The following is a 15,051-nucleotide window of genomic DNA, read 5'->3' on the forward strand; positions in this document are numbered from 1 at the left end:
TGAATTTACTGTGCCACCAGGCAGTACTCGCACCCCTTCACTTTTTCCACATTTTGCTGTTAAGACTTAGACTAAAGCTGATTTGAGTATAGTCTTATTTATTTTTTTAAATCTATATAAAATATCCCATAATGACAAAGTAAAAGCATTTTCAGACAGTTGTGCAAATTTATTAAAAATGTAAACATTTAAACATAATAGGTACATAAGTATTCATACCCTTGTCTTAATATTTTGTTGAAGCACCTTTGGCCGCAATCACAGCTTCAAGTCTTCTTGGGTATGTCTGTCTCTATGAGCATGGCACACCTGTTTTGGGGCATTTTCTCCCATTCTTCTCTGCAGATCCTCTCAAGGTCAGTCAGGTTGGATGTGCAGTGTCGGTGGACAGCCATGTTTAGGTTTTTCCAGATATGTTCGGTCGGATTCAAGTTTGAGCTCTGGCTGGGCCACTCAAGGACATTCACAGGCTACTGTACTGATTTTGTAAGTTTACCCACTGCCAAAGACATGAGCGGTTTATAAGTTTAATGGTTAGGTTTGTTAACTGTGAGAGACAGAATATCTAAAAGAAAATGCAGAAAATCACATTGGGGAAAAAAAAAAAAAATGTTTGCATTTTATGACTGAAATATTTGGTCCCCCTACCAACAGCAAATAATTCTGGCTCCCACGGACTAGTCCTATCACTTTAAGAAAGTACTCCTAATCTAAACTTGTTAGCTGTATGGAAGACACCTCAATTTGTTACCTTTATAAAGACACCTGTCCACATCATCAATCAGTCAGACACCAACCTCTCCGTCTTGGGCAAGGATGTCTACGGACATCAGGGACAAGATTGTAGACCTGCACAAGGCTGGACTGGGCTAAAAGACCATTGGTAAGAGGCTGTGTGAGAAGGAGACAACTGTTGGTGGCATTATTAGAAAATAGAAGAAACATAAAATTACTGGTTTGGGGCTCCTTGCAAGAGTTACCCTCGTGGGGTATCTGTGATCAGGAGAAAGGTTAGGCATCAGCCCAGAACTACATGGGAGGAGCTTGCCAATGATCTCAAGGCAGCTGGGACTACAGTCACCAAGAAAAACATTGGAAACACACTACTCTGTACTGGATTAAAATCCTGCAGCGCCTGTGAAGGTCCCCCTCCTCAAGAACACCTGAATGATTGGGAGAAGGTGATGTGATCAGATGTGCCTTTTACTGTGAAATCCTGGGCGACAACCTCCTTCTCTCAGCCAGAAAATTTTAAATGGGTCGTGGATGGAGCTTCCAGCATGACAATGACCCGAAGCACACAGCCAAGGCAATGAAACTGTAGCTAAAGAAGAGACAAATTCAAGCCATAGAGTGGCCTAGCTGTCTCCAGACCTACGTAAATCCCGTAGCTAATCTGTGGAGGGATCTGAAAGCTTTGAGTTGCCAAGGCATAGCCTCGAAACCTCAAGCATTTGGAGAGGATCTACAAAGACGAGCGGTCCAAAATTCCTCCCAAGACTTGTGCAAACGAAACGTGTGACCTCTGTACTGGCCAACAAGGGGTTCTCCACCAAGTACCAAGTCATGTTGTGATAGAGGGTCAAATACTTCTTTCACTCAATGAATTGTGAAATAATTTTAATCTTTTGTTTTATGTAATTTTCTAGATTTTCTTCTTGATATTCTGTCACTCCCTGTTAAAATAATTCAACCATTAAAATTATAGACCGTTCATGTCTTTGGCACTGGGTAAACCTGCAAAATCACTGAGGGATCTAATAATTCCCTCTGCTGTATATAAAAATATTTCATTTTTTGCATTGTTGAATGTCAATTCTAAGTAAATATTTTGTTTTATTAATTTTTGAAGCATTATTTATTATTAAATATTCATATTCATAGCCATGAATGCAGGTGTAGTAATGATTTACTGATTTTTAAGAAACAGCTCTTGGATGCACTGTGAGGCATCTTTTGTCATGTATCTTGGGGTCATTGGACGTTTTGGGTCTCACAACATCAGACACCCTCACCAAGGCGACACAGGCCTTGGGAAATAGTCTGATAGCAAGCTGCCATGTTTTAACAGTGACGTCACCGCGCAGTGTTGGGAGTATTTTCCAGTGAGAGGCAGGAGCAGGGTGCTTATGTATATCAAAGTGCTTGGTAGAGAATCACTGGCTGCTGTCTAGTGCAGGAATCTGCAATTTAAATGATGGAGAGAGCCCAATTTTTTTTGTCCCACATGGGACCGCGCACTTGCTAACTAGATTTGACAAAAATGCAGTTTTAAATATGGTCAAATTATGTGCATATTAGGGATACACAATATTGGAAAAACAATTACATTGGGACCTTATTTTTTTTAACCCTGCGATATATATAATATGATGTGAAAAAAAGTGGATTGTTTATATTTAGGGGTGTAGTGATTCATTTTAGCAGCATTTCAATCCTTATCACAGTTTGTGGTTGCCAATTTGATTCAATGATGATATTGGTTCATTTAAAATGATACGATCCGAAACTATTCAGTGGCTGGAAATCAATTCAGTAACTTTTTAGCAAAAAAATCATTCAGTGTGACTTACTGGACAGTGCAGGTGAAATTTCTTAGTTTCTTGGTGTTTTCTTGTAAGGCAACTGGGTAAAAAGTACTTATGGTCATTACATATAAAGATTTCCCTGATGTACTTTTCTCTTATTGTGTAGAAAACGCATACATTACGTGTTTTCTAATGGACTATGAGTCTGCTTAGTAAAAGTTGATTGTATTGTAAAACAAAGGTCAAAACAGCAACTTACTTATTATTTCAGCTATGATTTTACTTGTTGGGACAGTTTTTTTCCTAGAAAATAGATGTTTAATTGGTGTTAGCGTTAAGGGTGTCCCGATCTGATCTTTGAGATCTGAAATCAGTCCGGTCAGTTAAAAAAAAAAGAATAAATAAATAAATCGCACTGGATCTAAAATCTCAGATTTTACCACTCTTATACGTCTATACCAAGCTTTGCTCCAGCACTTCTATGTACACCAGTAACCCATTGGTTAAGAATAAATGGGTCAGTTTATTTCTCATATCTACTGTTGTTGTTCTCTTTTTGAGTAATATCACTTGAGCTTTTTCTCACATTCCATACTACAAAATAAGTAAATTTTGTATGTTTATTTCTGAAATCGGATCGTATCAGCCAAAACTCAAGGCTGCAATATAGGTATAAGGTCCCAAGTGAAAAAGTTGGATCGGGACATCCATAGTTAGGATTATGAGGGCGGGTCCTTGCCAAAATGTCTCCACCCTAGCGAATACCGTAATTTCAAAAATTGTCAATAGTGCGCATTATACATGGGTATAGGATAAAATGACAGACTTTCACATTTTATAAATGTATGTTGCCATCGAGAGGTTATGAAAAAGCTGTACACTTTCATTCCAATAGGCCACCGCCCCCTAGAGGTTATGAAAAAGTTGTACACTTCCATTCTAGTATGTCACCTAGTGGTAATGAAAAAGGTGTAGCCTACACTTTCATTCCAATATGACAGGTACATATGACTGCATATATGTACAGTTGTGCTCATAAGTTTACATACCCAGGCAGAATTTGTGAATTTATTTATTTTATTTATTTATTAAATATGACTGATGACTGAACAACCATCATTAATTTCTTTATGGTTATGCTTTGTTTAATTATAATGCTTTTCTGAAATGCTTGACCGTTTAATTTGAATCACATTAAAATGAAATTAAATGTTTCGCCTGGTCTTTCATGTTTTCTTTAAAGAATTATACACATCTTACAAATTTTGCCTGGATAGTCAAACATATGAGCACAACTCATTCTCATTTACTAAATAAAAGTAGGGCTGTGAATTTCAAAATAAGAGCAAGTAAATAAAAAGAAATTGTGTTCAAATAAAGTGCTTAGCTTCAGAATAATTCTTTGAAAAACAAACTAAATACAGATAATACTTAGTTTTGATCATATGGGTAGAAGCAAAATCAAGCGTTGTAAAAATGCATTATACACGGGTTGAAAGGTTTTCCAGAATTTTTAGGTCAACTTTGGGGGTGCGCATTATACACGAGAAGTTACGGTACTTGGCTTTACCCAAAGTTAGAGAATCCCTGTTCTAAATAGTCAAATACTAATGGCGAGAAGGAAAGCACTGAGTTTTTCATGAGGAAAATCTTTTAGGAATGGTGTTAATACATAAAGCGCTAAATAAATAAACAAACGTGTTCTTTGTCGCACAAACGTGACGTTAAACATCAGAAGTGCATTAAATAAACAATACACACACACACACTGTGGTGTCTCATCTCACCACTAGGGGTACTACGGAAAGGAGTGTCCAGATGTGGGGTGTAGAAAAGGAAACAAAGAGCAAGACAAAGTGCTGACTGCAGTGTCCCAACTGAAAAATCAAGCGAAGTAAAAGGAATTACAATCGTTTTCCTCAGAAACACAACACACCTCCATATAAAGTCTGCCATGCTTAAATCATGCGTTATCTCCTATTATCAATATTATCGACCATATATTTATCTCTGGAAGGCTAACTTGCAGAGCAGAGATCGAGCCAGTTGGATCATAGGAATATAAATCGATACATCGACATAATGAATGAATTGTTACACCAATATTTATATTAGTTTCCGTTAGAAAAAAAAACTATGCATTAAAGTATACAGAGTCGTTTGTTTGGACTCTATCGGTATTTAAATCAGGGGTGGGCAAACTTTTTAGCTTAGGGGCCACATTGACTTAAAATTTGAAAGGCAGGCCAAGCCAGGACAAGATGCTTACATATAAAAAATAAACCAAAGAAATGGCATTGTAGTTTTAATACTTAGATTTACTTTTAATGGTGTTAGTTTTGTTGTGGCAATTCTCAGAACACATCTGAAGTGTTCATCACTCAGCTGGGATCTGTAGGATGTTTTGTTGGTGTTCATTACACCAAGTCTGTTCACACACACATGTAGAGCCAAACACCACCAGCCTCCAATGTGCCATCTTCTGGATTTATTTGGAAATTTATCTGCGCTTAATGAAGCATAAAACTCATTCAGTTTGAGAGTTGAAGTTCTCTTTTAAGAGAGTATCACATAGGAGATCAATTAGTTCCAACAGCAGCTCCTGTGGCGCTGTTTCAGGGTCTTGTGTGACTGAATCTTGGATGGCAGTTTGTTAGATAAAGGTGTTTTGCTGAGCCCTGGAAGCTTGATTTTAACCGCTGAGCCATAGCCATCAGTTCCTGCGTTGATTGGCTGTTAGCATAATCAACATGCTTGGTGGAAAAGTGACAGCTGATGTTATATTCCTCTAAAACTGCAATGGTTTAACAAATTGGACGTACAGCCTTTGCCTGGACTTCAGTGAAAAAGTATTTAGTAGTCCATTCTATATTAAACACGCGACACTCACTGTCAACTTTTTTTTCTTTGGCCCAATCTTGGTGGAAGAACGGTTCAGAGCAGTAGCAGAGTAAAAACAGGACAGCCAAAGTCCATTCAATGTATCATTGTACCTACTGTGCTACCGGGTGGAACCACTGGGCATTCCAGGACAAGGTCAAATGAATGTAGTCATGATTTTGATATGATTTGGGCGATTCTGTACCAATCTTTGGCGGGTCGGATTTAAATGATCAACAGGACGGATGTGGCCCGTGGGCCGTAGTTTGCCCACCCCTGATTTAAATGCACTGCAGTATTGAGTAGATAACAGTGCAGACAAGGTCAAAATTATGTTTGGGGTTTCCAACATATACATGACAGATGTACATATGGGGAAGAACTCGTTTTTCATTGATTAAAAAGACTATGCCCGTGACCATTGTGATATTACCTGTCTGTCTTACTACGACGTCTGTGTAAAAAGATTGATGGTAAATCCCTCCCGTGATCAAATGCTAATATTAGCTAGCCCTTCTATAGGGTTTTCCATTGACTGGCGATTTTTAAAACGTTCAAATATTAAATGTGAGTAATTTTTTTTGTTGTGTGTTTAGTTTTACAGTAAACTCCAGCTGGGGTGTCAATAAATGGCTTCAAGCACGCTCAGGGAGGGCTTCAAACAAGGTGCTGTCCTGATTTTTTTAATAACACATCTAGATGTAAATACCATGAAATAAAAACTGGAATTTTGAACTTTTGTCTCATATTCATCTTTTGATCTGAAACCCAAATGTCTTGAGTATACAACAAAAATACTTTTGGAGGGGACTGTATGCCAGCTGGAGCAGCATCACTGGCGTGGAGAAAGGTCGATACTGTCTTAAATGTCGATGTCTCTGATACCAGAAGATCGATTTTCAATATTAAATACATTAGTCATTTGAGGGACTGTATTTTCAGTATCGTATCATAAAGAAAATCGGTGGTATGGATCATTACCAGACACACAAAAGGAGCACATCGCGGCACAATTTCCGTGGAACTAAAGCCAAAATCTATTTGCGGGGGGGGGGGTCAGGGGGTCATGATTACTCAACAAAATATCTTGAAGATAATTGATTCTTTAAATAGTCAATAGTGACACACCTTGTAGAAACAAACTTTTTCTTGTGAAAGAAGGCAGTCTATTATTTCATTTGGTAGATTCCGAAATTAAAAAATCTGTCAAAATGCTGTAAAATTGGTTTGTAATCTATAGTCACTCACAATGGACATTTTATAGATATAAATTATGCAGAGCTGAAACATGAGCATGGATGAGATCTGGGTGAAGCCTCGACCACTGTCGCTTGATCGGGGGGAAAAAAAAAAGATTTTTTAAAAATCCTCTCTCAGAGCGCTTCGCACTGGGACTAATTTAAAACAATAAGATGACAGACTACTTTCATTCATCGCACTCATCTGTTTTGGAAGCAGCAAAAACGTTATTAGCGACAACTCAACGTCACGCTCTCACGTCATTATGGAGTTGATACTAAACCTTGAGTGATACTTTTTGGCCAACTTGTGTTAATTCCATTTGTCGCTGAAGCATCAAGTGTGTCGAGTGTGACAACAGACATCGAAGTGATGCAATTTGTCTAACAACTCCACTTTTATAGGAACACCACCTCCAGCGGGCTATTTCGGCACAGCAGGTCTATGGCGAGAAGCGGGACAACATGGTCATCCCGGTCCCGGAGGCGGAGAGCAACATTACCTACTACGAATCGCTGTACCCTGGAGATTACAAGATGCCAAAGCAGCTCATTCACCTACAGCGTAAGTCACACATTTTGATGGGTTATTGTGTCTCATGGGAGCTGTTTTAAAATATATATATATATATATATATATATATATAATGTTTGTTTGTAAGAGCTGTCATGCATTAGTCAAAGTGAAAGTGGTGACTCACCAGTGGTATCAGTTTGATAGATGACCATCTTCTCTGCTGGCTACCGTTATCTGGGGGGGTGGGGGGGTGTCACGCTTTAAATGTGCTCTCAGTGCTTGTCAGTCTGAAATCTAATTTATATAATGTCCACAGGTTCACCATCAGCTTGACAGTGTCTAGTGTTGTAATTAATCATTGTTTTGTGCAGATGTTACTGGGCTTCTTGTAGGTCATACAAATTTATTGCAAGTCCGTGCGGTTATTTTTTTAGCCAAAATACCCTTTATAGACTTCCAGTACGCCTCCTAATTAATCAATGAATGCTTCTCCTAGAGACTAGTTGTTGTTGAGTCTTAATTGGTCATCTTATCGAGACATGCTTCCAACATAAAGTTCCTGTCCCCAGTACCTTTGTTCAAACCCCAGATTTTCTTCCTGTAGGTGTCCCTTTAGTTGTATCCACATTTTAATCACTTCTTGTATGTGTCCAAACACATTCTTTTTTCACTTCCAGCTGGGGTTTTGGGACAAAAGTATTAGGTCCTCATCCGCTTTTAACTTCCCGTTGGGATCCCAATACATTTATCCACATTTCGTCACTCTTTCATTTCCTGTTTGTGTCCCTCCCTTTTCTTTTGTCCAAACTCATTTTCTTCTTTTGCAGTTCTTTTTGGTGTCCCAATACCTTTTTCACCTCTTCCCTTTTCACCACTGTCTGTTCACAACTACACATTTTCTCCTTCAACCTTGAAATGGCTTCCCTCTTTCCAAAATCCTTTTTTTTTTTTTTTTTTTTTTTTTTTTTTTTAAATATATCCACACCCCATAATTATTAGCCTTTTCCCTTGGTGTAGATGTCTGAATACTTTAGACCAGTGTCTCACAACCTTGATTGAGCCTATCTGTCTCTATCAGTATGCTGATAATAGTTGTCGTGTTTTCCTCCACCTTCAGCTTTCAGCCTGGACACAGAGCAGCCGGACTACGACCTGGACTTGGACGACGATGCCTTCGTCACCAAGTTGAAAAAGAAGATGGAGATCAGCCTGCTGCAGTTTGAGGAGATGATCGACCGGCTGGAGAAAGGCAGCGGGCAGCAGGTTTGTCGACTTAAAAAAGTGTGACGCGTACTCCTCCCAACACAAACGTGGATGAGCAAAAAACCTGTTTGCGCCCTTAAGCTGGTGAGTCTCCCAGAGGCCAAGCTGCTCCTCAAGGAGGACGACGAGCTCATCAAGGAGGTGTTTGACTACTGGAGCCGCAAAAGGAAAAACACCAAGGCACACTCGCTCATCAACATCATCAAGCAGGAGAAGCGTGACGGCTCCAGCACCAGCGACCCCTACGTGGCCTTCCGGAGGCGCACCGAGAAGATGCAGACCAGGAAGGTGTGTCATCTCGCTCGATGTCCTTTCAAGCAATTGAACGCTTCTGTCAAGATATTTAGCGTCTCTTTACGTCCACCGACAGAACCGCAAGAACGACGAGGCGTCCTATGAGAAGATGCTGAAACTCCGCAGGGATCTGAGCCGGGCCGTCACCATCTTAGAGATGATCAAGAGGAGGGAGAAGAGCAAAAGAGAGCTGCTGCACCTCACGCTAGAGATCTTTGAGAAGAGGTCAGTAATCAAAAGCTGTTTCCAGTGTGGTGAGGTGATAACCCTAGACTTGATTGCTCACATTCTACGATGGTGGTTTGTCGGTTTTTGTGTTCATTGTCCAAAGATTTTAATCTCTCTATTGGATAAAGTTTAGGCCTTGAAATCTGCGGTTCACTGACACAAAAATTGCTATTTTCTTTTGAAGTATTTGTAAATTATATTACAAATCTATATTTTTTTTTATTTTAGCATAACAAAGATACTAAGGAGCAGGCTGTATCAAAAAGTCTGTCTAATAAAAATAATGCAATTTGTAAAAATACAAAGATTAAAATATAGATATGAATCCATATTGTCCACTCTTTTACACATCTATCCTTTTTTTAATCTCTTCCATTTTTCTAATGTAATGGCAATCCTTAAATTAGATCAAATTAAGGCCTGGAATCTGATGCTTGAAGGCCTTATAAATCTCAACAACATAAACATGGATGCGACTTTATTTTCTTGTATTTGACAAATAAGTCTCCTAGTCACATTTAATGAATTTGAATTCTGGTCTTAAAAACTTATTTAAAAACCCACTTTTCGTTATGTGTCAAAATTACCTGTGTGAAGTTTGGAACAATACGGAAACATTTTTATATCTTGTCCATATTCAATACATCATAGCAAGTTTAGTTCAGCTTGTTTCTTGATTTCTTCTGTCCTTCATTATTGTCCTATTGAAGTTGGACAATGTGAAAAACATAATTCTCAAATTAGGTGAAATTAAGGCCTTTAAGTGCAGAGACTCCTCAAATCAGCCACATTATTTTTTTATATATATTTTTTTATTTTTAGTTTGAATTTAGTTGTTTTTTCACCATAAAAGAGGGTAAAAGGTTTTTTTTTTTTTTAAAAAGATTTTTAAATTAAAATATAGGAATGTAAAATTGGGTCTTTTGTACTCTTAGTGGTCACATTGAACTATGAATGAGAGGTCTTACATTTGATGGAAAAAATGGTATTTAAAAAATCTTCGCATTGTAGGTCAGTTTTACAGGTTGTTAAAATTTGTTAAGTTTCTTCTGCTTGCCTTATATTTTTATAATGGGCACACACTTGCCCATAAATGCTATATTAAATATTGACCTGGCAGCTACAGAAGAAGTTAAAATGAGGCCAGAAATGTAAAATGTTTACTTCTACAGTACATAGTTCATATGTCATAGACACATTATTTCACCGCTGTTTTTTTCTCCAGGAACGTAATGTCAGACTACGGCGGTGAGGTCCTGGCCGAGGTCCTGGCTGAGCGGGCGCTGGTGAGGCCGCAGATCATCCCACTGGTTCCACTCACCAACCAGTACCACATGGACCACAAGGACTATAAGTCCAAGGTGAGCATGAGCTCACCAAAGTGCTTTGTGGGGATTTGTTAGTCGTCCTGGAGTTACGTGTATCTCATGTCCCCCCTCAAGCCCGAGAAGACAGAAGTCCCTCGACAGAAGAGGAAATACGAGAAGAAGCAAAAGACACTTCCGCTGTCGGCCGGTGCCGCCCACCACCAATGTCCGGCCATCTTCAACGCAAAGGACCTGAACCAGTATGACTTCCCCAGCTCTGATGAAGAGCCGCAGGTAGTAGCATGCCGATCCTTGTCATCTGTCCCCATCTAGAGGCCGCTTGGGAAACCGCAGTACAAAAGAGCAGAAGCCACTCAGAACTTTACTTTGGTGTCCACAGCTGCACTCTGGCTCGTCAGAAGCTGAGGAAGAGAACGACCCGGATGGCGCCTATGCTTTTCGAAGGAAGGCGGGGTGCCAGTACTACGCTGTAAGAGTCATACTCATTGACATTATCATGATAGAACCTTGAGCCTAGAAGCCTGACTGTGTGTGTGTGTGTGTGTGTGTGTGTGTGTGTGTGTGTGTGTGTGTGTGTGTGTGTGTGTGTGTGTGTGTGTGTGTGTGTGTGTGTGTGTGTGTGTGTGTGTGTGTGTGTGTGTGTGTGTGTGTGTGTGTGTGTGTGTGTGTGTGTGTGTGTGTGTGCGTGCGTGTGTGTGCGTGCGCGTGCGCATTTTCAGGCTCGTCAGGGTCGCATGGCCGCCTGGCCCTGGTCCCCGGGCTGGGAAGGCGGGCTGGCCCACGCCCGATACCGCTACAGTCTTACCACGCTCACAGTACCACGACGCTGCCAGGGCCTGGGTCGGCGACGCCTGGGACGAGGTGGCAGGTAATGGAGACCCTTAAATCCTTTTTTAAAATTATTATTATTATTTTTTTTTTTAGATTACTTTATTCAATCCACGAAGTACTGTATTTTCCGGAGTATAAGTCGCACCAGCCAAAAAATGCATAATAAAGAAGGAAAAAAACATATATGTCGCACTGGAGTATAAGTCGCATTTTTTGGGGGAAATTTATTTGATAAAATTCAACACCAAGAACAGACATTTCATCTTGACAGGCATTTTAAAATAAAAATAGAATAGAGAACAACAGGCTGAATCGGTGTACGGTATACTAACGTTACATGACTCAAAAACAACGAACTGAGAACGTGCCTGGTATGTTAACGTAACATATTGATTATCATTAATTAAAATTAATCACTTTTCAGCGGTACAGAAGTAGCAGGTACAGATACGCAGGCCTAGATCGCCCTCTTGCGTTTGTCAGTGTTAAAATAACGTGAAATTATATAATTATGTGTTAATAATTTCACATATAAGTCACTCCGGAGTATAAAGTCGCACCCCTGGCCAAACTATGAAAAAAAACTAAATTTTTTTCCATTACGCATCCAATAAAAATTTACGTATTTTAGGGATCCTGGATTTACATGAAATCCAGCACATATGGTCAGTGACAGGATGTAAAATCAACAAAGGAATTTTTTCCTCACTGGTTTATCTTTTTATTTACAAACCCTAATGCCAATGGTATTGGAATGTTGTAAAACTTAAAAAGAAACGGATTACAGTGATTTGCAAATCATTTTCAACATATATTTTTTTGAACACACTACAAAGAAAATATTTCTAATGGTCAAACTGAAACTTTTTTTTCTCAAATTTTCACTCAATTTGAATTTGATGCCTGCAGCATGTTCCAAAAAAGCTGGAACAGTGGCATGTTAAGCACTGTTACATCACCTTTTCCTTCCTAGCAAAACTTAAGCTTTTGGGAACTGAGGATATTAAATGTTGGGTTTCTGCCTTGCTGCCTACATGCAAAGATTTTGCCAGATTTTCTTGCTCTTGATGAAAATATGGATCCTAAATGATGATATCCCTAAAGTTTTTATGTTGATAAACGTTCTTCAACTGTTGGACCATTTACTCACGCAGTTGTTCACAAAGTGGTGAACTTTGCCCCTTCCTTGCTTGTGAGCCTTTCCGGGGTGCTCCTTTTTTACCTAATCATGACACTCACCTGATTCCAATGAACCTTTTCACCCTTGGAATGTTCCACACAGGTGTTTTTTGGAGCATTCCTCAACTTTCCCAGTCTTTTGTTGCACATGTCCCAGCTTTTTTGGGAATGTATCGCAGGCATCAAATTCAAAGTGACAGAATATTTGCCCAAAAAAAGACAAATAAAATCCATCAGTTTGAACATTAAAGTGTAGCCAAACTCATTTTTGTGTTTTATTTCTAAATACATTAAATATGTTTAAGTGCTGAAAACATGCAAAGACTGAGAACAATATTGTCCTGAATTGTTGAGATGAGGCTTAAAACTGTTTTTCAGCTTAATTTTCCAGATTTTGTGGGCAGGGCTAAAAATTAGCCACGTGATTTCACGGGGCTGTGGCGTATACCTCACTACATAAACACCAAGCGCCCTTATTCCATGCAGTGGCCATTCGGTGGAATTGTACTCCCTTCTTCATAAATGACTTAACCCAGTATAGCGTGGAATTGGCCATGAAACTGTGCCCACAACTTGGAAAAAAATACATCTTCCCTGAAGTGTAATGTGTTATTTGGGCAACGTCTCTTGCCGTCTGGCACGCATGCATGCTTCGTTGCGAGGCAGCGGTGAGACAGACGAGATCCGCTCATTGCCAGCGATTAGAGAAGTCACTGGAGGTCCATAACAACGGCGTCAGTGCCGCAAGCCTCACATCCTCCTCCTCGCCACAGGGGGACCAGAGCCATTTGCGCAGCTTTGGCCGCTTATGGAGGACCATTATGCGGCCACAGAAGCACAGTAACCTCTAAATTTCAAAGGAGGGAAAATTGTCCTGGTGGCACAGCTTATGGTCGTTATGCCGACTTAGAGAATGCTTCTTGAAAGCCCTTGAAAGCTTGATATCTCCGTCGCTGGAAATCCACAAACAGATGTCATTGTGAATATTACTCCGCAGCGGACTTATGTGCGCTAATATGCGAACGCATTAGCCTGAGTTTCCGCCTGTGCTTTGGACAAGTCACAGGAGTTGACGAGACCAGAAAAAACACTTCTGCCGCATCTGCTGTTAAGAAGTAACAGTACTTTTACTCCGTTACAATGATCTAAATGTCTTAAAAACTTATTTAAAAACCCACTTAACGTGATGTGTCAAAATTACCTGTGTGAAGTTTGGAATATGTACACATGTATATATATGTACACGTGTGTGTGTATATATATATATATATATATATATATATATCCATCCATCCATTCTCTACCGCTTATCCGGGTCGGGTCGCTTCAGCAGGGACGCCCAGACTACCCTCTCCCCAGCCACTTCATCCAGCTCTTCCGGGGGGATCCCGAGGCGTTCCCAGGCCAAGGATGTAGTCTCTCCAGCGCGTCCTGGGTCGTCCCCGGGGTCTCCTCCCGGTGGGACATGCCCGGAACACCTCACCAGGGAGGCGTCCGGGAGGCATCCGAATCAGATGCCCCAGCCACCTCATCTGGCTCCTCTCAATGCGGAGGAGTAGCGGCTCTACTCTGAGATCCTCCCGGATGACCGAGCTTCTCACCCTATCTCTAAGGGAGAGCCCGGACACCCTGCGGAGGAAACTCATTTCGGCCGCTTGTATCCGGGATCTTGTTCTTTCGGTCACGACCCACAGCTCATGACCATAGGTGAGGGTAGGAACGAAGATCGACCGGTAAATTGAGAGCTTCGCCTTTCGGCTTAGCTCTTTCTTTACCACAACGGACCGATACAAAGTCCGCATCACTGCAGACGCTGCACCGATCCGCCTGTCGATCTCCCGTTCCATTCTTCCCTCACTCGTGAACAAGACCCCAAGATACTTGAATTCCTCCACTTGGGGCAGGATCTCATCCCCGACCTGGAGATGGCATGCCACCCTTTCCCGACTGAGGACCATGGTCTCAGATTTGGAGGTGCTGATTCTCATCCCAGCCGCTTCACACTCGGCTGCGAACTGCTCCAATGAGAGTTGGAGGTCACGGCTTGATGAAGCCAACAGAACCACATCATCTGCAAAAAGCAGAGATGCAATACTGAGGCCACCAAACCGGACCCCCTCTACGCCTCAGCTGCGCCTAGAAATTCTGTCCATAAAAGTTATGAACAGAATCGGCGACAAAGGGCAGCCTTGGCGGAGTCCAACCCTCACCGGGAACGAGTCCGACTTACTGCCGGATATGCGGACCAAACTCTGACTCCGGTCGTACAGGGACCGAACAGCCCGTATCAGGGGGTTCGGTACCCCATACTCCCGAAGCACTCTCCACAGGACTCCCCGAGGGACACTGTCAAACGCCTTCTCCAAGTCCACAAAACACATGTAGACTGGTTGGGCGAACTCCCATGCACCCTCGAGGACCCTGCCGAGGGTGTAGAGCTGGTCCACTGTTCCACGGCCAGGACGAAAACCACACTGCTCCTCCTGAATCTGAGATTCGACTTCCTGACGGACCCTCCTCTCCAGCACCCCTGAATAGACCTTACCAGGGAGGCTGAGCAGTGTGATCCCCCTGTAGTTGGAACACACCCACCACCCCAGTCTGCCAATCCAGAGGCACTGTCCCCGATGTCCACGCGATGTTGCAGAGGCGTGTCAACCAGGACAGCCCCACAACATCCAGAGCCTTTAGGAACTCCGGGCGAATCTCATCCACCCCCGGGGCCCTGCCACCGAGGAGCTTTTTAACTACCTCGGTGACCTCAA

General features: G+C 41.3%; 1 protein-coding gene across 7 annotated transcripts in view; it reads left to right on the forward strand.

Annotated features, from left to right (window-relative positions):
• The window catches only part of epc1b (enhancer of polycomb homolog 1 (Drosophila) b), a 63,206-nt gene that overhangs the window by 37,787 nt on the left and 10,368 nt on the right, over nt 1-15,051 (forward strand). For 6 of the 7 annotated variants that reach the window (XM_061796314.1, XM_061796317.1, XM_061796315.1 and 3 more), the window contains 8 exons: nt 7,052-7,211; nt 8,281-8,426; nt 8,508-8,714; nt 8,797-8,945; nt 10,174-10,309; nt 10,391-10,549; nt 10,656-10,745; nt 10,996-11,144. In XM_061796314.1, coding sequence (XP_061652298.1) covers nt 7,112-7,211; nt 8,281-8,426; nt 8,508-8,714; nt 8,797-8,945; nt 10,174-10,309; nt 10,391-10,549; nt 10,656-10,745; nt 10,996-11,144 — 1,136 coding nt within the window. In that variant the 5' untranslated portion in view covers nt 7,052-7,111. Of the gene's footprint in view, nt 1-6,004; nt 6,075-7,051; nt 7,212-8,280; nt 8,427-8,507; nt 8,715-8,796; nt 8,946-10,173; nt 10,310-10,390; nt 10,550-10,655; nt 10,746-10,995; nt 11,145-15,051 lie in introns of all 7 variants that reach the window. The other variant, XM_061796311.1, reaches the window with a different exon arrangement.

Source organism: Phyllopteryx taeniolatus, chromosome 14, assembly GCF_024500385.1.
Source record: "Phyllopteryx taeniolatus isolate TA_2022b chromosome 14, UOR_Ptae_1.2, whole genome shotgun sequence".
Lineage (NCBI taxonomy): Eukaryota > Metazoa > Chordata > Actinopteri > Syngnathiformes > Syngnathidae > Phyllopteryx > Phyllopteryx taeniolatus.